Consider the following 21,913-nt stretch of genomic DNA (forward strand, 5'->3'; position numbering starts at 1 on the left):
CCGAGGCTGGATCTCCAACACTAGCTCCGAGCTGTGGTTAGTCATCAATCCCCCTGTTTGACAGCTCCTCTCATCCAGGTAGTTTCGCAACTTCACATTTCGACAACACTATGCGCTTGTCGAGAAGCAGTGGTAGTATTACAATATGTCAAAAGGGGGGTCCAGGTCTAAATAACACCAACTATGCAACGCTAGGAAATCTCTCTGATCACATTCTCGTCCACCTCCACCGCAGCCTCGCCGGCTTGTAAGCCGCCTCGTATCGGCTCCCATGCGTCGCATTCCCCGCCAAAGCTTTACGCCGCCTTCTTTGTAGCCTTGGTTCTCAATTTCATCATCAAGTACACCAGTGTGTAACTGCTCACCGAGAACAATACGACGATAGCAGCGTTTCTCCAACCATAGTATTCCTCCGCTAGGTTCAGTGTCCGCAGGTAGTCTGCTCCAGTCTTGTACTGGCACACGCGGCAATCGGCGGTGGCTTCTGGGTTGAGCAAGTTGATACCGACGCCCATACCCTGCTGGTAGACGGAGAGGTACTCGCCACAGGTCTGGTTCGCAGCCGGATCGAAGATGGCGAGTTCGCTTGTCTTGCAGTCGACGTCGGCAGACCAAGTGGTGAAGACGAGCAGAGAAGACATGAGGTAGTTGAAGGGGTCGAGGTAGTAGAGCCAGTACCTCCAGAATGGCTCAATCTGGCTGTAAGGAACGAGGACTCCGCAGAATGACACGAGAGTTGTGACGAAAAGAGGATTAACAAGTGAAGCGAACACCGCGTTGGGAGAGTAGGCGGCAATCATCTGTCCAATGCCGGTGTAGAGGAACTCGTAAACAAGCTGTGATTGGTCAGTGTCCGCATCAGAAAATACAGAATAGGGAATTTGCTTACCACAACGAAGAATGTGCTGCCAGCGTACTTCGCGGCGCCAGGAAGGCCAGCAGTGAAGTACCAGCACACATAGTACATGACCGCACATACTACCAGATACGGAAGTTCTGAAACGATCAGACCTGTTACGAACGGTGCCCAGTGGTATGTCTTGCTCTTCTTCTCACGTGTCTCGTAAACATCGCGACGCTGGATGAACAGCGGCTGCAGCTGGGAGATGACACCAGGAGCAACAAAGATGAAACTGAAGACAGTGAACAGTCGCAGCTGGAGGTCTTGGAGACTATCGCCAATCATCCAGAAGGTGAAGCCGTTCAGCAAGGCCAGCAGGATGTGCATGAGCACTTTATTGTTGACGTACTCAGTATTCCGGAACAACGAGACGTTCATACGGTGGGTCACGATCTTGACTTGCTCCCACATGGGAGCTGCGAATTGATGGCCATCATCGACGGTACCTGGCGGCTTAGCGGCGGCCTCCGCGACGATGTTGTCGAGCTCTTCGGTCATCTTCTCATGCTGGGGCGACTCAAGCCAAACCTTGTTCCAGTCAGTGTCTTTGGACAGACTACCGGAGACAACCTCGATCATGTGCTCGGCAGGGTTGGCCTCGCGTGGACAAGGCGCTCCGTGGCTGGCAAAGTAAGACTTGACTGTATTTGCATCGTCACCAATGTCGCCAAAATAAACCGTCTTGCCGCCCTTTGCGAGCAAAAGGAGGGTATCGAACTGCGCAAAAAGCTGAGCTGACGGCTGATGGATCGTGACAAGGATCGCCTGTCCGACCTCTGCGAGCTTGCGTAAGAAGCGCACAGTGGTGAAAGCAGCTTCTCCATCCAGACCAGACGTCGGCTCGTCAAGGAAGATCAGAATGCTAGGCTTCGAAACTAGCTCTACGCCGATTGTCAACCGCTTACGCTGCTCTATGGAGAGACCAGCACCAGGTTGGCCGATTAGGGTATGCTCAATGTCATGGAGTTGTAAGAGGTCAATAATGGTGTCAACATAGCGAAGCTTCTCCTCTCGTGGGGTTTCACGAGACTGTCGGAGGAGAGCTGAGAATTCCAAGGCCTCACGCACTGTGGACAACGACTCGTGTACGTCCATCTGTTCAACATAGCCTGCCGATCGCTGGAATGAGACGGGAAGGTCGCGCCCATCGACCATGATAGATCCACGGATTGTGCCGTCGGTCTTGCGTTGGGCGAGAACGTCCAGTAGTGTTGTTTTGCCAGCCTTGAGAAAGGTGTTAGTATCAAGACGCATACGAGGGATTCTAGGTTGTTACTTACGCCTGACGATCCCATCAAGGCCCCGAGAGTGCCTGGCTTCACAAAACCTTGGACGTTGTCGAGGAGGACGCGATCACCCGAAGGGGTCTTGACGGTGTAGGTAAGGTTCTTCCAGGTGAAGATAGAAGTGTTGCGGATGAGTTGGTTGGCGAGTGATCCGTCGGAGCTGGAAGACTCGAAGCTGGCTTGTGGCTTCTCAACAGCTTGCGACTCCTCATCGTTAGCTTGGATATGCTTGTTCTTCTTCTGCTTCTCCCTGGGAATGAGGAGTCCACGGCCACCTTCGCCCATCTCCTTCCACCTGGAGGTGAACACAATAGTGACTGCGACGAAGAATACCCACCATGCGAAGATGATGCCGACGTTGCGCCAGAGATGGCTATGGCTGAAGGACATGGATGCAAGATACTGATCTCCTGTAAGTGTGCTCGCTCCGGGTTGGGCGCCGTTGACACCCATGCATGACTGGCCGCCTTCACCAGGTACATATCCTGGTCCATTAGGGACCAGATTAGGGCCCACACACGGTACCTGTGTGTTGTGGAACTCGTTACCAAGCAAAGCTTCGAATCCATAAGACATCGGGTTGATCCAAAAGATCCACACGAACCAATCCTTCATCTCTGGTTTGATGATCATGTATCCCATATACATGAAGAGTGCTGAAACGAGAAGGCCTGAAGCTTTAGTCGCTGCGTCGAATGTCGGGAAAGCAGAGCCTATCATCCGGAAACACGCAGTCATGGCCATGGCTGATGCGAAGATGATGATCCAGAATGTGAAGAAAGCTGATGCAGTAGTCTCGAGTCCGACCATAAAGTATATGACGATTCCAAAGTGCGTCATTTGGAACAGCATTAATGGTATGTCAGTAGCAATCTGGGCGATGACGAAAGCGGCAGGGTAGTGCATGGCGAATGATCGATGCTTAGCCAGGACAGGTCTTCCGGTAAAAGAGTCGGTCACCTCCGAAAGTCCCATATAGGCAGGATACAGAAGACAGAAGAATAATGCGCCACCTTTGAGGAAGAGACCAGCCGAGTGGTCTGGCGCTTGGTAGAACAACGATCCAGCGACGAGAGCTTGGATGAGAGTAGAGACTTGCTTGACGATGAGCACAGGCTTATCACCCCACAATATCTGATACTGCCGAGTGACTGCCGTCTTGACCTGAGAGTAGAAGCTTGTGGTTACTGTGGTGTTCTTTGGAAGGCCCTTGTGCTTGTCCCGAGCTTCCATCTCCTTGAAATCGATCGTGTTCTGCTTCGCTTCGTCACTTTCGGGGTAATCGAGTTCCGCCACCATTGTGGCCTTGATGGATGACTGTTCGTACGCTGCTCGTACTTCTTCGCCGTTCCGCGGAAACCTCTTCTCGAAGCCTTCAGCGATGGCACGCACGTCCGGAGTTGTGACGCTGGTGAGGAAGTCGGCTTGGTTCGCCGCTGGATCGCAGAGGAACCCAAGATCTTGCATGAACGGGACAGCCTCTTCCCGCGGGCCATAGTAGATCTGCTTACCCTCATCGAGGATGAGTACCTTGTCGAACTGCTCATAGATGCCATTGCCAGCTTGATACAAGGTTGCAATAGTAGTCAATCCGAGAATGTCGGTCATGGCACGCATAGCCTTTGTCCAATCCAATGCTGTTCCAGCATCGAGACCTCTGGTGGAGTTGTCCCAGCAAAAGACGCTGCCGCGCGTAGCAAGACATTCCAGGATAGAAACCCGCTTTCGCTCACCACCGGACACACCACGAATGTACTCGTCTCCAACCTTAGTATCATGCGTGTGCTCAATACCGAGAGATTTCAGTAGGAACTCTTTGTACACTTTGGCGTATTCTTCGTGGGTTGCGATGTCAGGTGGAAGGTTGTAGGGGACCTTCATACGCGTCGCGAAGTCAAGGGTAGCGCCCACAGACATGGTAGGGAAGAAGATCTCGTCCTCCGTGTTCATTACTGCGTTCAGGTTAGCATCCGCAGTGTCGCATCGCTTGGATGATACGTACTTATTTGACCACGATAAGCTTTAGCTTCGTTGCTGGACATGGAACCGAAGGAGACGTCGCCCCCGATCTCCGCGTAACCTAACCGGTGATTTGATAGGATATTGAGCAGTGTTGTACAACCGGCTCCCGGATTACCAAGAACAAGCAGCATCTCTGAGATGCATTAGCACTGCTCTTCCTTCCATATTCTCAATGTATATGCGACATACCTCCAGGCTTCACGCATCCATATGAATTATCGATGATAGTCTTCATTGGAGCATTCTTTCCGCTCTTTCCGAACGGGTTCAGTTGCGAAAGTACATTCTCGTTGAAGAGGGCATCGTTGCTGATGCCCTTGACTGTGAGGTTCTTCCATGTCACACCCAGCTTTCGGAGCTTTCCGCCATTTGCCTCGTTACGCTCCCTGAGTATCTCGACTTCCCGAGTGATTGGCCATGTTTCGCTGTCGTTCGGAGAACTCTTGTAGGGGGTTATGGAATTTTGGTCGTCGTCGACACGCTCGGTACTCGACCCAGAAAGGGGAGTTTCTGACTGCATCGGGTATTCGGTATTGTACAATATGAGGTATGTGAGATATTTGATCAGAATGAACTGATATTATAATACAGAAAGTCTAAAAACGGTGGTATGAAAGACGAGATAGTGAAAAGTTGATGCTTGAAACTGGAGAGAGGTCAGAACTGCCCATCCATATAGCCAAATGCCAGATTGTACTATCTACATTATCTCTGTCATGGATCTGAAAATACTCCGTGCGCCATCTTGCGAATCGCTTGGCCGGAGGGACGTCAAACCGCATATCTTTGTTGCGTGGACAGTATTTGGAGGGTACGGCCGTAAGGCTAAGGTTGAAGTGACAAATGTACTTTTTCGCGCTATTCGGGCCGTTGGGTACGGCCACGAGAGTCGGAGGATCAACGCGCCGCCCTGTATCTAGCCCCGACTATGCGCCTTAAAACAGATTGGAAATCTACCCAGTATTCGCGGGGGTCCGATTACTGTGGTGCCTATTCTTTAACTTACGGACGTGCTTATGGTAAATAGATCGTGCCTATTTCCTGATCCGTTGTCGCGCGAGATTTAATAATGTACCGAGTAGTAATCACCCGCGTGCTTTTTCCATGTGCTTGAAGACCTTTCTTACCTAAGTAGCGCAATTACGCTCGCTGGGCGGCATGTCAAGCCATGGACACAGGGAACACCCATTGGTTAAAGCACACTACGTGGTACAAAATTCAGGCGACAATCATGCAGTAGATTGTATGGGCTACTTCGCGGATTTGCGCATCATTGCGACAAAGCACGGTCGCTATCTAGGTGCGACTTCATAAAAGATACATTTTCCTTGTGGATCGCGACTGTGAGAGCATGCCGAGAGCTGATGCAAGACAAACTTGGGAATGCTTACGTCATGGAACGGTAGACATCGGCCCATTAGAATCCCCTTGATAGCTGCCTATCTCCCGTCGCTCAACATCACGGAACAACGTGCAACTAGTGTACCACGCACGGCGGTAACGATGGCGATGCTCACAATGGGATCATCAATCTTACTTCTGTATGCACGTGCTTACATGAGACGGCTCCGAACGAAGTTCACGTGGGGTTTTGACATTCGGGTCACTCAATGAATCATGTGATGGATTGGGAAGCGAGTATATAGACCTATTGTATTGTACAATATTGCAACGGCAGTTATCTCATCGATACACTGATTCGGATTAGATGATTAGCGTTTTGCTTCAACAGGCACTGAATGGCATGATTAGCGGCAAGCTTTGAATGTGTATTCCGTACCAATGTCAAGCTTGCTAAAGAAACACCAATGAACTATATACAAGATGTAGTATAACGCTTTGAGCTAGTCTCACTTCTCATTGCTTCTTGTTAAAAGTCAGCGCCAAACAATCACAATTGCTCATGTATTCACACCAATGGTATTATCCTCGACTGACCGCTCCCTTCATGTTCTTAGGCCGGTGGAAGCTGCTGCACTTCCCTAGATTGTTAGCCGGAGAAGGACAGAAGTGCCGACTGCGAGGAAGTCCCGCATCTGACATGCTCACAGAAATGAATCGCTACCGTAGAAGGACGATCGACGAAAGGGGCTTAGTCTCCGAATAGTAAGGCCCACAGCTAATCTCCTTTTGATCTAACAGGGATGAGTACCACATGTAATGAGGAAATTCCGCGCCCTTAGCTCTGACCGTTACGTACACTCTGGCGTTCATCGTGAGGAGTGCCATGTGTGCTTTCCCATGGTGCAGCAACCGTAAGTTGGTATACAGATGGCGAAGAAGGGCGTGTCGATTTTCGGCTATGCACTGTACTCCAGAGGCCTCGCTAGCAGCGTTATCATATGATACTCAAAGCCTCCTCCCATAGCCGTCGAAATTGTTCTTCCGCATGCTGTGTCTTGTACCAAAGCACGCCTTTGATGCATTGAGAAATTCCATCCCATGAATACAACTCTAAGTCACGAGCAATAGGCATAGCTTTCGTAGTGAACCAGGCACACGTCAACGCGTCCTGTGATGCGACCATTCCAACGGTCAAAATCCACAAAGCCAGAGGTCCATGTAGAATCGCCGATGTGGGTGGAAGACTTCCGAGATTGCTTTTGAGTTCCATGACCAAGGAGGACTGCAGATGCATGTGCGAGAAGTAAGTTGGTCCGTGAACGATGAGCATATACAGTGCTGTAGCATATTGAATGCAGTGAGATGTCGAAATCAAGCTTGGGTTCCCAGGTGGTGATGTGTCCGGAGACCAGGCCAAAAGCTTGTGTAGGATGTAGCATGTCAAATCATGGAGATCCGTAGTTGAGAGCTTGTGCTCATGTGTTACGTGAAATAGATGGTGCAGTCGCAGGAATACGTCCTTGATAGAAGGATCCAGCTCGAGATTAAGAAAGCCGGATGGAGGCTGATCTCGAGAGATGGCTTGTAAGTCGAGCCACTGAGGTATTGGTGCTATTCCGTCACCAAGGTGTAAGTTATCCTGTACCTTGAACTGCGGAGTTTGCTTAAGTATCATGGAAACCCTAGCAGTGAGGATCAGTATAGTATGCACGGAGGGAGGGAAAGCAGCTGAATAACTTACCAAGCAACCATGCGTGCCGTAAGAGGGCTTGTAATCTTCAAAAGATGTATTCCTCCTCGCAATCGTACCATCTCCTTAACGCCATCAATGTGCATACTACCGACTGTCGTGTTACCTTTACCATACTATATTGCCAGATGTCAGCCGATCACATGCAATGAGTATCTGGGTCCAGAAAGCCAGCATACCTCTATAGCTGCAAGTGTCACAACCGAATCCATAGTTTCGTCTTGAGAAGCCAATAGCGGGTCGTTGACCCGTCGCCGAACCAACGAGATAGAATCTGCCATGAGGACTTCTGAGTTCTCGAAGCCTTTCTGAGCTCTCAGCTCAATATCTAAGGATGCAGTCTGGAGGCTGACATGGAAGAGAGCTGGGTCTTGCAATGCAAGAGGCCACCACGACACAACGAACGGGTTGGACGTTGGTTTGAGATCCAATGGATAGTACTGGAAGGCGATGTTTGACAAGACTAGCCTTGGTCAGTCATGATAGAAGATGCACAAGATTGAATGCAGCATCGTTATAGCGCGAGTATGGTAGCTGCGCCAGCATGACTTCATTACTTACAGTGCATGATCAATTGCTGCACACGAGCCCGAGGTAGTCTTGTTGCTGGATGGGCGTCGAACGGATCGAAAGCTTGACTTCCGGGATCAACCCATAGTACTGGGGAGGAGAAAGATTCTTTCTGGACGACATCTGCGTTATGAGAGTATGTCGTCTCGGGGGGCGACAAGGTAAGCGGCTCGTTGGCATAGACACAGTTGGTTTTCTTCTTGAAACATCGTGAGCATTGAGGTGTGCGAAGATCGCAGCTCAACTTGGATCTCGCACACGCATCGCAGGATCTTCTGAGCGTCCTGCGCATATCGAGATGAGATTCCGAGGTTCAAGCATGACTTCTGGGCATGGAGGAGAGACGGGGCCCAGCGCAGCGGGAAGTCGCGGGTCGCTCGCTTATGTTAGCGTCGACAAGGATTGATGAGACGGTGTCCCCGTGCCCATCACGCCGATTGTCCAACATCTGACACGCGCACTCTTCCTGGCTCGTGCAACGTTCGTATTCCGAAGATGATGAAGTCGATTACCTCTATCAATTCTGAACCTATAGGAATTGGACAGTGTAGGAGCGTGAGGCCTTAGGTGAATGAGAGAGATTTTGGCCCGAAGACACGAATGCGCAATAGTCCTGCTAAATACGAGCAGTGAAACGCCTCGTAAAGCTTCGAATTATCTTACTCAGTTTCCAAGCAAGCCATTGTCCAGATGCAAGCGCATCGCATGGTCCTAATCATCCGTCGATAGCTCGATAGCTTTCAAACAGATTTCCTGTTGAGCACACCAATCACATTACAAAACCACAGTGAGTTTGGTAAATAAACATCGAGCGTCACATTGCTTGCAAACCTCAAGATCAGCCCTCAAATGTCTAATACGAAGACCTTTTTTACACAAGGAAACCCTCCGCTCATATAATCTATTTCTCGGCTCCTAATACAGTCAATCGCGACCATGATCGCCACCCGGCCAAATGCACCACAGATCTCGCCCTTCCAGAAGCCCAACCATCCTCATTTTACGATATTGCGGGGAAGCCCAGAATAGTCCAACCGAATATCAAACACGCTGTCCTTGATGCTAGTGATACCGGAGACGAGGGTCATTAGGCCTGGGTTGCGGCTCGCTTAATATGGGTAAATATGCATAGTATGCGGTCGAGAGTGGACGAAACGGCTATTGGATATTAGTAGTAAAGGGATGGCAGAGTGCTATACGGTGACCAGAATTCGTGTTGATCTAGATATGATGCAGATCTCGTGAAGAAGCTTGAGACGGCAGCAGCGAAGCTAGACTAGGCGCAGGACATATAAGAAGAGAACAGAATCACGATCGTTGCAAGAACACATCGAGTACATACACATGACCTCCCATCAAGCTCATCATCATTTGACTTAGAGACCCGTATCGCGCTTCGAACATCGCTGCATCATCAGTATAACAATTTAGATTTCACCCCATCGCCACCAATGCGGTCTCTACTCTCACTCGCCACCCTTCCGCTCTTAGCCCTCGCCGCCCCACCTTCTTCTCCAACAATAACGCGCATCGTCTTCTCTGGCTCAGGATGTCCTAATGACTCGGGTTCCGTCAAGACAGATAGCGCAACTCTCAGTGACACCGCCGGCGTCTCCTTCACGCAACTCAAGGGCGACTCAACAGACAACTGTGCTGTGCACATTGAGTCGGCCGGGGCTAGTTCCGGCTGGCAGGTCGCTGTCCGACAGGTTGATTATGTCGGCGATGTCAACTTGAAGGGAAACAGTGGGCTGGATACGTACACGCAGGTCTTCTGGAGTGAGAATGCTGGGAATACTGTAAGTTTGTTGATTTCGGCAGCACATATAACATGTTGATCATCTGTAGGGCGTACTTACCGGCGGTCTTACATGCGCAGGTCCTGAGATCAAAGACTACATCACTGTACGAAGCAGCACTGCAGACCTTAAGTGGTCGAAGTGCACTGGTACGGACGGAAACCCCGGTATCTTAAATGTCAATTTCAGACCGGTCATCCAAGGTGACTTTGGGACGTATGATTTCAAACACGCTGCTTGGAAGCTAGAGTGGCGGAAATGCTAAAGAGTCGGACAGGTTGCGCATGAGAAGAAACATAGGAATGTATATAGATAGTGTGGTGTTTCTAAAGCAAAATGTAACGATAGGACACATTGATGCAACTCTTGTTTTTCGTTCTTCCGACCGCATCTGAACTCTCCCTGTTCATCAGTATTGCAAACTCAATCCGGGAGAGAGAAATCAGTGTCTCCAGAACCAGTCTCGATTGGCGCATCTTCCAGTGCCCCAGTTTGCGGAAGGCCTAACAGGAGATCAGCACATGCAATAGTCCAGCATCTCACTCAGATTGGATGTCGCGTCCCTGTCCCGTATTCAAAGCACGCAAAGATAGCCTTGCGATAGTATGGCAATAGCTGGAGCGGTGGTTGAACGCGGCGTGACTGTTCACGACCGACGCGTCTAGCGCGATTTGATCATGGACCAGCGGACCGACGTCATCATAGGTATTGCGACCAAGATACCAACCACCTGCATTATCATCCACTTCACATCGCCCACAACAACATCTAGGTTGCGAAGTCTGTTAAACACTAATATTGCACTTACTAAACAAGCCTTAAACAAATATAGCCGGCAATGATCTACTAGCTCCGCACTCAGCGGAATTCCGCACGTTTGGCATCCTTTCGACAAGGGGCTTGTGTGCGCCTCTCTCCATCGACTTGATCCGTTGGTTCGTGACACCTTGACCAGCCGCGAATAGTTTTAGTCACTGGCGCAATGAGAGACGCGTGTCGTGTTGGTAGCGATTCATGGCGGACATCCGCAATAGGCAGCCATGCAACCTCACCTTTCAACTAGCAGTACTTCTATTGTTGAATCGAATCAATACTGACTTGACGCAACACACAATTCCAGCGATGCAAAACACTTCAGCTGGTAAGGAATCACAACCCGTACAACAATTCCTGCTAACAATGACCCCAGAGTTGGTTTTTAGGGCCTTTATAGAGGACAAGTTCTGCTTCGCCCTTCCCCTTGATCTCGTGGACAACAGAATCGAAGCTCATGCCCCTATACGTCAATATCATGAGTCTTTTCAACTAGAGCTGAATGAGCTTGAAAGCAACCTCGATACATCGAAGCCAGCCTATATCGTTCTCCGCCGTGGCGACTCGCTCACATTCATCACATATGTGCCATACCGTGCCAAGGAAAAACTTCGAAACCTTTTTCTCGAACGCAGACACAGTGTCGTACAACAACTCGGCGCAAGGTATATATCATACTCAATTATATGTAAGGAAATTGCGGAGATCACAGATGCTCGATCCTGGGTAGAACGAGACGCAGAAGCTCTCTCATTGAGTACTAAAAGGATCCAATGCGATAAAACGCAGTCATGTGGTTGCTCTGAGCATAGTAAGAGTGATCTGGAAGACGTGGAATACAGGAAGAACAAATGTCGGCTTTGTGATCGTCGCATGAAGAACAAGATCTCTTCTGAAGCTCTGGAGGCACTGAGGGAGCTACAGACTCCATGTACAGCCGTGCAGACGGTATGATACCCCTTTTCAGTACGCGCATTCATTATGAGCGCTAACCTATTCCAGTTCGTTGACGTCGCCACCGAAACTCTCGAACTGAGCTACATCAGGAACGGCATCATCCCCGAACATGTCGCAGCGACACTCCCGAATGATAGGCCCAGCTTTACCTTCTATCGCCATCCAGATACCCAGCTACTCTACTTCATATTCCATTCCCCCGACGATGCCACAGTCCAGGAGCGTATGAAGCACATAATGGCTATACCAGGCCTCATCAACGTTCACTCTCATGATCGAAATGTTCATGTAGATCAGAAGATCGAAATACACGATCCAGATGACTTGGTTTTCGAAGCCAAAGATGAGCGTATTGGCAGATTTAGGAGCGTATATTTAAGGAACAAGTTCGAAGGAACGGAGAGCACGTACGACAATCTGGAAGCAGACAAGATCTTTTATGACAAGGTCAGATAGTTTAAGCACGATTCCTGCTATCAATCTTCAAGCTCTTCTTGATATCCGTCACACTTGCTGACGACAATCAACCTGCAAACCTAATTTGAAACGTTTCACGATCAACTGGCGTCCAGAAATCTTCTACCCGGCCATTGATCCCGTCTGCACCAACAAAATTATTCATCAAACACCCGTCCATGATATTCACAGTCTCCACCCAAACATCCATCTCACGAAAGGTATACCGATCATGAAGGTGGAGCCGTTGTAGCCCATCATCTATAGTCCTGCTCAAAACGTCGTATCTCTCGCCTACCACGTTCACTCCTAGATATTGGTATGCTAGATTCAAGTCATGGAACATCTAGAGCACATCCATATCTGCTTGTTGATCTAGTTTCCGAAGGATGAGGAAGCCTTTAGGTGGTTGAACAGACATGAGGGAGTAAAGAATGAGAACAAAGATGTGGTCAGAAGATCACAACAAAGACCAAGTAAATATGACCTTAAATAGCGGCACGAAGCATGAGGATAATAGCAAACTGACTAGACGTCGTCTTCTAAGCTTGTGATTAGATAGTTGTTGATTTGACCCTCAAGTTAGGATGAATCAGGAGCTTCCCTATCTCTACCATGCTGAGCAATCAACTTGCTTATTCCGTCTGTTCCGTTTGCACCACTTTTGATGTTCTCGAAGCATCCGTCTACAATGTCCGCACATTCGACCCAGATAACCATATCCCTCTCACTGATGAGGCGACCTCCCCAATCTCCTATATGAAATCTTCTTAGCCAATCAGCACTCGTCGCCCCGCCTGTAACACGATTGAATTTCAAAAATTCCCCAACGTACTCATCCAGGTAACGGTCTGCTTCGGTCAAACTGTTGGACTGGTATAGTATAGTCGGTAAAGGATCGTCTGGTTTTTCGTAGAAGATTATGTAAAGTTTGGGTCGTGGTTGCTCTGGCATACTGTTGGATACTAAGTGTGGGTGTAAGAAGTAAGTGTACATCTCACATCCACATCGTCAGGCGCACTTACATTGGCTAGGTGTTGAGCGAAACAAGAGGGTGAGGAAGTGAATGAGACTTTGCAATAAACTAGGTCACTGGTGTTGAGAGAAGGAAGCAAACAGACAAACGCAAAAAACGATTGCGGTTCTCCTCCTACTATTATCCTTTCACGGTACGATTTGATAAGCTGCAAAAGAATGCATCGAAGTATCAGGAGTTGTCTCATTCTATAGCGTGATTCTCGTATCCTATGGTATCGTACATCGCAACTACCCCGAATGCTGAATGTTGAATATAACGCCGCTGCTTGTATGCAAGTGTATGCCCCCGGAATGCAGTAGATATGATAAAGAAGTATAGAACGCGAAGACGGTACACGCCTGATGCAACAGTAAAGACCAAAACAATGAAGACAATGCACACATACTCCTCTTCTGAAGGAGTCGCTATATCCCTCTCTTCAGCGCAATCGTGTGTGCACAAAGCCTATGCCTGAACGCATGTCGAAGTCTTGTAGTGTACAAGATTCCTCTTTATCTACTCTCTTGTCTTATGACCAAATGTATGCTGCCTGGAAGATGAACGAGTTTACATTGTCTTCCTCACACGCCTCCTCTTTCTCCCACTATCAACCTCTATACTTGAGCTCATGGTATCCCTCGCACTCCTCGGTGTTGAAAAGCGTTCGCGGATATGCTCTCGGATGACCTTCTTAGTCTTATCGCGCTTCAGTTGGCGCTCTTGATCCGGGTCGACGAAGCGATGAACAGTGCGGTGGTCGCGAATGCGCTCCTCTTTGTCGTGCTTGCCTTCTCTTTCAGTCTTGGGCCAGGGAAAGCCATAGAGCTTCGAATGGCGCTCGCATCGTGGGCACTCTTTACGCGTGTTGTAGCCGTCCTGCTGAACGAAATCTGTGTCGCATGTTTGGCAATTAACCCACTTGGAGTATTTGGCTGAGAGAAGAGCGTTTGATGTCATGTAGTCACCTGGCTTTCGTGTATTCTCGACATAATCGGCTTCGTCCCCCTCTTCGATCGTAATCGGCGTCCCGACGCGGTTCTGAACGTCGAAGCGCGACTTGGAACGTGTCGTGCGTAGAGTAGGTCGAGGCTTGCGCTTGACAATCTGCTGGTTCACGTCGTCAAATTCGAAGCTCTCAGAAAGTTCGCTGAGATCGGACATGTATGCGTCTTCGTCTGCAGGCGGGGAGGGCCACGGGGCGTTTACCGTTGTCGTAGTAATTTCCTCCTTCACTATGGCCACCCCAAGCGCTGGGCGATCTTGTATCGTCTGAGGATCGACCTTCTCCTTGTGATCGCTAACTTCATGTGCATGATCTTCGTCTATCGATGTAGCATCTGTAGACGAATGAGTCGACTTGGGTGAGGCCGCCGCTATAGATGACTGTGGGGACGGTTCCCGTGACGAGCTGATCAAATCCGTGTTTACTGTCACAAGGCCCTCATGCTGCTGGTTGCGATTCTCGTGCGATTTTCCTGGCGATTCCTCCAAGCTGGTCGCCGGGTCTTCGACACTCGACACTGGGAGTTCCTGGCGCAACGACGATGTGCTGTGTGCCTTCTTGAGCGTCGTTTTCCGAAGGAGATTGGATGTGTGCTGCTTGTTTGGTGAACTCTTTTGCTCGAATCTTGCACGTTTCGGGGCTGGTGTCGAGTCGCGCGAAGGATCCTCTTCTGTAGAGTCAACTCGTGGCCTCTTGGCGGAAGAAGAGATAGTTTCGGAGGCGGTGTCGTCTGTATGTACTTCGTCTGTGACCTGCATCTGATCTTCATTCTCGCCGTTGTTGAGTTCAACTCGCTTCATGGGCGCCCAGCCGTTTTGCTGGAGACTTTCGCAAGTATTACACAAGCACTCTTCGTTATCGTCACCAAAATAATCCTCGCCATAGGAGACTGTAATCTCCTCTCCTTCAAGAATGGGCTTCACTGCAACAATCTGCATGCCATCATAGCCCTTGGTTGTGAGCTTTGCGTTGGCGTCGCAATCGTGGTTGGCGAAGCGCGCGGGGCCTAGGAACAACGAGCGCGTTTTCTTCCTACTGGAGATCACCAGACTGAAGTCCTTGCGCGCCAGCTCCAAGACCTTCTCTTGCTCCTCTGTCATTGCCACTTGCACTCCGGTCAAGTACTTGATCTCCTCGCGGGGGTTGATGTCTCTTCGCGCGGTGATGGAAGCCTCGTGTTCGGTAATCATATAGCGGTTGGTGGTAGTGACCTCGAACTGGCAATCTGACATGTAGATGTTGACATATCTCCGGAGATGTCGTCTGAATTGGTCCTGATCCCGCTCATCCTTCAGACTGTTGACGAACCTGCGCAGTCCTGGCAACTGCAATAACTTGTGCACTGCCTCGGCTGGGTCCTTCTCCCAGACAACGTGTTGCCGGATGATGTCGGCAACGTCTTCCTCGTGTAGCCCCCTTGATCCCGTGAATCGGCCGCCTCTGTTCTTGCGAATCTTAGCCCAGAAGTACAGCTTGTCGACAAGCGCGTCAGTGATGATGTCGTCGAAGGTGGCAAGCTTGTCCAGCGTGAGTTTCGTTGAAGGCGCCATGATGGCGTGACGCGGTGGTGAAATGAGGTCGAGAGTGTATGCGCCAGCGGCCGTGGGTCATGGAGGTCGTGAAGAGTCGTCGGGCTTCGTGATTAAAGGGGTGGTTGGTAGGGCTGACTGACGTTCTTGTAGCCAGGAACGCAGCGACAACGCATTCACCGTCAAAGTACAATAGCAGGGACGCGAAAAGGAGAGGGAACGCCCCAGACAATAGCAGCGATGCGCGCAAGGAGAGGACAGAGCGACGCGCGCAACCGCTCACCCGACGAGTATGTGCGGGAGTAAGTGACCTCGACAAGGCTCGCGGCGCTCAATGCCCCTGTACTCAGCCGCCCTGCTTATGGAGACGCGCATAGGCACTTGCGCTGGGGTGAAAGCATAAGCGAGAAGACTGGGGTGACGGCGCAAGCCGCCGAACTGCCAGAGAAAGCCCGACACTACGACTGCAACTTTGATGCTGCCGACCTAGACAACCACCCCACTGCACAACCACAAACAGCGCGCATCGTGGTAGGCAGTCGTAATCGCAATTCCACAGCAAGGCACTCAAGATGATTCAATTAAAGGTGTGCCGAATCCGGCGATCAAGGCGGCAGAGCAAGGACTGATATCCGCCCTTCTAGACCCTCGTAAATTGCATCGACAACTCAGGCGCCGCCATAGTCGAATGTGTCAACGTCCTCCGATCCAAACGGCCCGCCAAAGTCGGTACGTCTAGTGCACCGTGGCAGGGGAGTCATGCTCGCAACAAAGGCTGATGGAAGCAGGCGACCGCATAGTAGTAGTCGTAAAGAAGCAGCGAAATTTCGGTCCGGAAACCGGTAACAGCGTCTCCATCAGCGCAGCGAACAAAGTACGACGAGGAGATGTACGACACGCGGTCGTAGTACGGACAGCGAAGAAGTGGCAGAGACCGGACGGCAGTGTAGTCAAGTTCGACGACAATGCCTGCGTGCTGATCAACAAGGCTGGCGAACCTATTGGATCCAGAGTCAGTGGTGTCGTTGCGGCGGAACTGAGGCAGAAACAGTGGTCAAAGATCTTGTCGCTGGCGCCCATGCACGTGTAATGACATATGGTTGGTCCCATACACGTATGACGGCATGGCCGTGGGGTGAAAGATGCATTTTTGGGAGTCTATGGAGCGCTTTGGAATGTAACATTATGTGTATGCCACTAAACTATACCCACGGGTATCTGAAGACCGCTTTTTCCTGAACTCCTCGCAGTAAATGTTGTGAGAATAAACGCCAGCTACATGCATTCATATCTTCGTCCTCCTAGCTATCGGACGGGCGCGAGACGTGACCGCATCCGGCGCACACGTAGTAAAGGGCCTAAGAGAGTCAGAATAGCTCGTGAACTTGTCCAGAGTACTTACCATGCCCGTCTCGGCGGTCCGCTGCTGCGACTGGAAGAAGACGGCTTCGTTCTCGCCGCACTCTGTGCATTGCTTCTGGATACGCGGTAACTAGACACGGGTACAGTCAGCGAGCACGCTCAAGAGCAAGCAAGCAACTGTACTGGTGGGAGACGCAGGGGCCGCTTTCAAGACGTGGGTTCGTCCCACATGTCTTCATCGTAATCGTCGTCGTAATCTTCAAACATCTCATCCTCCTCACGCATCTCCTGCTGGGGACGCTCTGCCTGCGGGTCCTCGTCCTCGGCCTCCAGCGCGAAGCCAGGAGCCGATTCCTCGCCGCACTCCTGGCACATGATGGGCATGCCACACATGGTGCAGCAGGGCATCTCCTCAGAAAGAGCGGCCTGGGCAGCTTGGGCATCGGACAGGGAGTAACCAACCGTGGGATCCTGAGCAACCTCGGCTGTGACACCGGCTGTGGCTCCGACTGTGGACGCGATTTCGTGGCGCATAACGCAGGATGAGGGCGCTTCTTCGGTGAAGCTGCATGTGCGACAGGCGAAAAGCAGCTTGTTCTCGGACTTGTCTTCACGGGGGAACAGCAAGTTGGAACTATACTTGGTCAGCGATGATGTTTGTCGCAGGGGACCCCGACAGGCTGTTCACCATTCTGAGCAGAAGCGGAAGAGAATGGGCTCCTTGCCGCCCTTGGAGCCTCCCATTTGTGCTGCTGGAGACGCCATGTTGAGTGCGGATGTGGTGGGTGCAAAGGTCGTAATTCGTGTGTGCTCGTGTAGCGAGTGCAGTCGTGTCGGTCGTATTATTGCGCGTGTCGAGAAAAGTCGAGAAAAAGTGTATGCCGAAACAGACGTCGATGTCAGAGTCGGCGCAGAGTCACGTTTGTGAGCGCGGACCACCCGTCTTGATTCGGCTGCTGTTGCTGTGGTGCAGAGCCGCGCTCTTTGTTTGTAAGGCGCCCCCGCATTATGACCTTGAAGCGCCGATCGCCTTGTCCACCGCCTGCAATTCTAGACGTCGCTCCACGCTGCCCGTATAACAACCGTGCGGAGACTCCTTTCAAGCTCTGCACTACTTGCGCTCTACCATAGCATACTCCATTCTACTTTTCCAGAAACAACATCAGCAGAAATGGTAAGCATCGCGCCTCGCAATCCAGCCCACCTTATGCACCAACTCACGCGTCGCAGTCGTCCGCCGAGACTGGACTCCCTGAAGGGTGGGAGGTGCGCCGCTCCAACACAAAGAACCTCCCATACTACTTCCACGCCCAGACAAAAGACTCGCGATGGGAACCACCACAGGGAACAAACCCAGATAAGCTGAAGGCGTACATGGCTGCCAACCACAGCTCCAAGGGCGTCGCACCGGCAGCCGTCGCAGGTACTGAGGGCAAGATCCGATGCGCCCATCTCCTTGTCAAGCATCGCGACAGCAGACGCCCGGCTAGTTGGCGGGAACCCAAGATTACGCGCTCAGTGGAAGATGCGCGGACGATGATCGAGAATTACCACAAGCAGATCCAGGCCTATGAGGAGGGAAAGGAGGACCCCAACGCCAAATCTCTGTCGGAGCTTGCAACCACCGAGTCAGATTGCAGCAGCGCTCGCAAGGGAGGAGACCTGTAAGAAGTTGCGACGCTGGAGATGTCGGGAGAAACACTAACGTCACCAGGGGCTTCTTTGGCAGGGGCGACATGCAGAAAGAGTTCGAGCAGGCTGCCTTTGACCTGGAGAAGGGCCAGGTGAGCGGCATGGTCGAGACGGCTTCGGGTGTGCACTTGATCCAAAGGTGGGACGGTTTTCACATGTCTCAGTATGGTGCTAACAGTGCGCAACACAGGCTCGAGTAGTCAACTAGTCGCGCGAAAGCTAAAGCATGAAAGCGTGATGTACCGTGATGAGGGGCTTACTGGGACGCGTGCGGGCTATGCCAGACTGGAAGAGTTCGGGAATGTGGCTCAGACGCGTCGTCGATGACCACCTAAGAGCAAACAGTGATGGTAGTACTAAGTAATACTACTATCATAAGACATGCATGTGAATAACGTCTCAGGAGGCAGCACGTTCGAGGTGTCGTGTCGTGTGTCAATTTACATGATTACGTCGTCTGGCATGCTCATTAGATCGACCAGGCATTGGTCAGAGACTATACGTCGTTGAACGCGTGCTGACGACAAGCAGACCACAATCCAGATGGAGATAGAGTTTGTGGGGCCGGAACCAGAGACGTCAAGATGAAAATTCTCGCAATCGCCCGCACACAGCCCAGGACCAAAGTCGGGGTCTGCTACAAAAGCGCGCAGTTGGACAAGACAAGTTGTTCAATCCATCTCTCCGTATCACTCCTGCGCTTTGACAGAGACTTCGGCTAACGCGACTTCCCCCGCCAAAGCTATAGCTACGCTACTGCAGTAAGTAGGCGCCAGCCTCCATGTACATATGTACCTCAGTCAGCTGATGTTCAAACTTGAAACGCGAGTACTAAAGACGCCTTAGAGCATTCCTCGAGCCGTTTGCACACGTCTCTCCTCACACTCGAGCGGTTTCAGTGTGTGTGGCTGGTTTCGGCATTCCTGCAGCCTGCGCCTCGCCCCCAAGACAACCCGGTTCCGGATCAGCCCGAGACCGCAAGGAAGCGACGGCCCAGTGACGTATCATGTAAGTTGGCTGGCAATTTTTCTTTTTTGGCGTCAGCCCACCTCAGCAGACGAGCAGCAGCAATATTCGGCGCTGGATCTGAACATGCCGAGAGGTTCGTTTTGGGATGCTCTTGCGTCGCGATAGCGTGGCGGGCATGCCGTGCAGCAGCAACTGCAGGTGGGCAGCCATGATCCCGAAAGTCTGGGAATCTCGCCCTAGCACCTTTTTCGTTGTCCGCGCACGCACAGCGTTTTTCCCTGCGTCACAGTAGCCCGCAATTTCACTGTCAAGCTCCTGGGCATTTGGGCTCACCAACCACAGTGGCACAGCCTTCCCGCCCCTTCACCCCTTCACCATCCGTCCAGGCCTTGTACCCTTACACCTGCGGCATCCCCGATTCCTCAGCCCGTGCAGCTCCTCGCACCGTGAATTGACGTAGTCGCTCCGTCAAGCTATATGGGAAAGTGCCCTGGGCCGTAGATTCCCATAACCATCAACACGCACCAACGCCGCCCGCAAAGTGCCCGCACACCCCTGCCCGACTCCACACCTCGCCCTGTTTACTCCGCTAAGACCTTCGATCACCAGCGCTTCCGCGATCTTTTACCCTTCCACCTCCACCACCTCACACACTGAATATTTGTCTAGAAGATTCCCGTCGCTCTCTACAAATACCACTCACGCTCCTTTGAGTCTTTACAAGCATCACTCATTGCTGTGCACCCCGCAATCCACTACCCACTCTCAACCTCCACTGTTTGTCGACCACAACTCCACACAGACCTATCCGACATACTACACTGCCGCTATGGCTGCTCCACTATCTCCCCACCCTGTCTATCATGACCCTATCCCAACATCGCGCCGCAACTCAAGTCGCAAGACCATTGCTTGCCTCTCACGCACTGCCTCCAATGTGGAAGCTGCTCGCACCGTCTGCCCCAAGGACGGTGATGCATTCAGCTACGACCCTATTCACTTACGCCATTGGAACTGTCCTCAGCAACTCTGGGATTGCCTTCCCAAGCAAGTCCAGTCTAGCCTAACCGATGTTCAGCGTGCAGGCGCCGCTGTTCTGACTGGTAAGTCTAACCATTCTCCGTACACTTGGTTTGATGCTAACTAGATCAGGCTTCGCGCGTCTTGACCAGCACTTCGACAGCTTCGAAGTCGACCCCAAGGCTGCTGGAGACGAGCTTCTGGTTCACCTCGACGAACTCCCTCCTCCCAAATTCCGCACAATCAGCAACGCTAGCAGCGTATTCCAGTCTGACTCTTCCTCGCCTCTCACTACTGCGTCAACAGCCTCTCAGTCAGGAAGTGCCTCGCCTACGACTCCGGCTTTTTCTGGCGTATCTGGATCTCAAATCATGTGCCCTGGTTCACCCATTTGCCTAGGTCCACCAGAGCTCTCTCGCTCACGTGAGCGCTCCTTCTCTACGCCGCTTAGGTCGCACGACGCCAAGTATGCTGCTGAGCTGTCGCACCTGCGAACTGAGGCCCTCCCCCGTCTACGTCACAAGTCTTACAAGGTCGATACAGAGTGGCAGGAGGCTAAGCGTGCTAAGGGTGCCCTCTCCTCCGACGACATCAATGCTTTCGAGAACTTCTGGGCCGAGAAGAAGCTGCTGATCCTTAGTCTCAACGAACGCGGCAAGCGCCTTGCAAGCGCCGCCGGTCTTGCCACCACCGGACTCGGCTGGTGCGCCCCATAGAGGCTAGTGGGGTGGTTCTCCTCGAACCAGTCTCTTGAGATGGTTCAGTGAGCGCATCAGTCACGCGACTTGGCACAGCACAACCACAAACTTCCTTTTCTTTCCCATTTCCTTGAAGTTTCATTTCCCCTGGTTTCTGCTTAACTTCCTGTGCGTTACAAGCGAGGAGTTGGTCGGTTGGTATTCATTCATGTAGGCATCTACACTCACAGATCGGGAAGATCTACTGGAATGGACATAATCCTATGATAGATCTCATACACGCCCATGTCATCATGACGGCGGTCTTACGAGAGATCCATTTTGGTTGCATGGCGGTTGCCATGCGACATTGCGATAAATTCCACATGGCTCATCCTAGAAGGTTAGCCCACATAACGAATCATAACATCTAAATGACGACTTGTTTCGCGCATGTTCTTGCTTGCCAGTGCTGCATGCCACTCTCGTCATTCGTCTTTTGCGAGGGACAATGCTTTGCTATCATTATATTGTGGTGCCCAATACGGGCCCTATCGAGCTGCAGCTGCATGAGTTGTGGCTGCCCAACACTCAAAAGCTAGTCCAACGCCTCAACCTGTCTTCAAGCAGAAGCTGACAAGGCGCACCGATATTGTTAACGCGGGTCGTGCCAACAATGAGGTTGGCCATGTAGAAATGCAGCCAAGCTTGAGCAAGCCCGATCCTGCACGTTCTCGGCACCGCT

General features: G+C 51.4%; 7 protein-coding genes across 7 annotated transcripts; 4 read left to right on the plus strand and 3 right to left on the minus strand.

Annotated features, from left to right (window-relative positions):
- Nucleotides 1-296: 296 nt before the first annotated feature.
- On the minus strand, nucleotides 297-8,165 carry GT037_004499 (multidrug resistance protein cdr2; the record flags this gene model as incomplete). Its single annotated transcript, XM_038929546.1, has 10 exons — nucleotides 297-836; nucleotides 890-2,125; nucleotides 2,182-4,139; nucleotides 4,190-4,342; nucleotides 4,399-4,783; nucleotides 6,148-6,191; nucleotides 6,673-7,235; nucleotides 7,295-7,419; nucleotides 7,483-7,766; nucleotides 7,865-8,165. 10 exons carry the CDS (start codon nucleotides 8,163-8,165, stop codon nucleotides 297-299), a joined length of 5,589 nt encoding a protein of 1,862 aa, XP_038787818.1.
- A 1,159-nt stretch (nucleotides 8,166-9,324) lies between these two features.
- GT037_004500 (uncharacterized protein) lies at nucleotides 9,325-11,898 on the plus strand (the record flags this gene model as incomplete). Its single annotated transcript, XM_038929547.1, has 5 exons — nucleotides 9,325-9,672; nucleotides 9,722-9,778; nucleotides 10,681-10,813; nucleotides 10,862-11,433; nucleotides 11,488-11,898. The coding sequence occupies 5 exons, from the start codon at nucleotides 9,325-9,327 to the stop codon at nucleotides 11,896-11,898; spliced, it is 1,521 nt and encodes a 506-aa protein (XP_038787819.1).
- Nucleotides 11,899-13,483: 1,585 nt separating this feature from the next.
- On the minus strand, nucleotides 13,484-15,469 carry GT037_004501 (histone-lysine n-methyltransferase set9; the record flags this gene model as incomplete). Its single annotated transcript, XM_038929548.1, has 1 exon — nucleotides 13,484-15,469. The coding sequence occupies one exon, from the start codon at nucleotides 15,467-15,469 to the stop codon at nucleotides 13,484-13,486; it is 1,986 nt and encodes a 661-aa protein (XP_038787820.1).
- Nucleotides 15,470-15,688: 219 nt separating this feature from the next.
- On the plus strand, nucleotides 15,689-16,538 carry GT037_004502 (ribosomal protein l14; the record flags this gene model as incomplete). The annotated part of the gene is made up of 4 exons (XM_038929549.1): nucleotides 15,689-15,750; nucleotides 15,826-15,979; nucleotides 16,093-16,177; nucleotides 16,237-16,538. 4 exons carry the CDS (start codon nucleotides 15,689-15,691, stop codon nucleotides 16,536-16,538), a joined length of 603 nt encoding a protein of 200 aa, XP_038787821.1.
- A 479-nt stretch (nucleotides 16,539-17,017) lies between these two features.
- On the minus strand, nucleotides 17,018-17,575 carry GT037_004503 (dna-directed rna polymerase ii subunit rpb9; the record flags this gene model as incomplete). Its single annotated transcript, XM_038929550.1, has 2 exons — nucleotides 17,018-17,444; nucleotides 17,499-17,575. 2 exons carry the CDS (start codon nucleotides 17,573-17,575, stop codon nucleotides 17,018-17,020), a joined length of 504 nt encoding a protein of 167 aa, XP_038787822.1.
- A 390-nt stretch (nucleotides 17,576-17,965) lies between these two features.
- GT037_004504 (peptidyl-prolyl cis-trans isomerase ssp1) lies at nucleotides 17,966-18,702 on the plus strand (the record flags this gene model as incomplete). The annotated part of the gene is made up of 2 exons (XM_038929551.1): nucleotides 17,966-18,474; nucleotides 18,525-18,702. Coding segments are annotated over 2 exons (687 nt in total), but the record flags the coding sequence as incomplete, so codon positions are not given.
- Nucleotides 18,703-20,300: 1,598 nt separating this feature from the next.
- On the plus strand, nucleotides 20,301-21,207 carry GT037_004505 (uncharacterized protein; the record flags this gene model as incomplete). Its single annotated transcript, XM_038929552.1, has 2 exons — nucleotides 20,301-20,574; nucleotides 20,624-21,207. The coding sequence occupies 2 exons, from the start codon at nucleotides 20,301-20,303 to the stop codon at nucleotides 21,205-21,207; spliced, it is 858 nt and encodes a 285-aa protein (XP_038787824.1).
- Between the last annotated feature and the right edge of the window lie 706 nt (nucleotides 21,208-21,913).

This window comes from Alternaria burnsii (genome assembly GCF_013036055.1).
Source record: "Alternaria burnsii strain CBS107.38 chromosome Unknown 698, whole genome shotgun sequence".
In the NCBI taxonomy this organism is placed as follows: Eukaryota; Fungi; Ascomycota; class Dothideomycetes; order Pleosporales; family Pleosporaceae; genus Alternaria; species Alternaria burnsii.